Source organism: Echinops telfairi, unplaced genomic scaffold (assembly GCF_000313985.2).
Source record: "Echinops telfairi isolate 266 unplaced genomic scaffold, ASM31398v2 ScPeMD7_7458;HRSCAF=8496, whole genome shotgun sequence".
Taxonomy (NCBI): domain Eukaryota; kingdom Metazoa; phylum Chordata; class Mammalia; order Afrosoricida; family Tenrecidae; genus Echinops; species Echinops telfairi.
The window spans coordinates 46,599,904-46,601,317 of NW_022111358.1; the positions used below are offsets into that span (position 1 = coordinate 46,599,904).

The following is a 1,414-nucleotide window of genomic DNA, read 5'->3' on the forward strand; positions in this document are numbered from 1 at the left end:
CCAAATTTAATACTACAGTCCTTCAAGTGGCCAGCAAGTCTGGGGTGACCTTTGGTCAATCCCATATGGACCCCAGTTGGGAAGAGGTCTCCCTGGCCCAGGAATGGTGCCTCAAGAGGCCAGAGGTGCCCCTAACCCTGCCTCCAGAAGACAAAGGCATCCAGAGTGGGGTCTTGAGGAGCTCCTTCTGAGGGGGCCAGGCTGGGTCAATCGTCCTTCCCAAGTCCCCTTGCGGGGGCGGGTGGGGGGACCTTTCCACCTTACCAGGAAGTTGTCCCGGTCTTTGATCTGCTTCTCCAGCATGTCGACCCGCATCTCAAGGATTTTCTAGAAGTGGTGGGAGACGGAGGGAGGGTCACAGTAAGTCCTCTTGCTCCTTCTGGTGGCCCCTACACACTCACACACACGCACACTCACTCACCATATGTTCACATGCAAGCACACTCACACATGTGTACTCATGCATACCACACGGTCACACATACACTCATTCATATCTTTATTCATAGAGTCACATTCGCACCCTCACTCACACACGTGCAGTCACACACACCCCAGCCCACACATACTCATTCACATGTATATTCACACACTTTCACATGCTCCCAAACATTCACACGTGTATAGTCATACACACACACACATATAATCACTCACACCTGTGCACCCAAACTGCACACACATTCACGCTCACACACATTCCGGAGGAGAGGCTCCAAGAAAGCCAGGCTCCGTCCTGGGAGGTGCCCGGGGCAGGAGTGTTTGGGGGTCTTGGGCATGAGTGCTAATGCAGGCTGGGGAGCCCCTGGGTTCCACATCCTCCTCCTGAGACCTGCAGCATTGAAGGACGAGGCCCAGGGCCTGCTTGGCTTTCTTTCGTTTTTTTAAATAATTTTTTTCCATAAATGGCCCAGGGCCTTTCTGTCCATGAACCTGGAAGTTGCCTGTCCAGGGAAGCCCAGCCCTTTGGGCCGGCTGCTGCTGGCCCAGTTCTAGTGCCATTGAGGTCACCTGCCTGCCGTGTCGGAGTGTAGCGATGGACTTGGCAGAGTGGAGCTACAAGAGTTGCGTGCATGGGAACTGATCAGGATGATTTACATATAATCCCCTCCCAGGGGGACAGATAACAGAGAAGTAGGTGAAGGGAGACAGCGGTCAGTGTAAGACATGAAAAAAATTGTTTTATAAATTACCAAGGGTTCATGGGGGGTGGGGTGGGATGAGCTGATACCAAGAGCTCACTCAAGTAGAAAGAAAGTGTTCTGAAGATGATGGCAACATATGTACAAATGTGCTTGACACCACGGATGTGTGTGTGGATTTGTGATAAGAGCTGTACAGGTCCCCGATAAAATGATTTTTTAAACAGAGTTGTGTGCATGTGGGAATGTGTGTGAGCACGTGAGTGTGTGCC

The 1,414-nt window shown here is 51.8% G+C and overlaps 1 protein-coding gene across 1 annotated transcript in view; it reads right to left on the reverse strand.

The window, feature by feature from the left end:
• QRICH2 (glutamine rich 2) overlaps positions 1–1,414 on the reverse strand; it is a 38,273-nt gene that overhangs the window by 33,908 nt on the left and 2,951 nt on the right. The window contains exon 4 of the mRNA XM_013006272.2: positions 265–327. Within this exon, the coding sequence (XP_012861726.2) occupies positions 265–327 (63 nt within the window). The remainder of the gene's footprint in view (positions 1–264; positions 328–1,414) is intronic.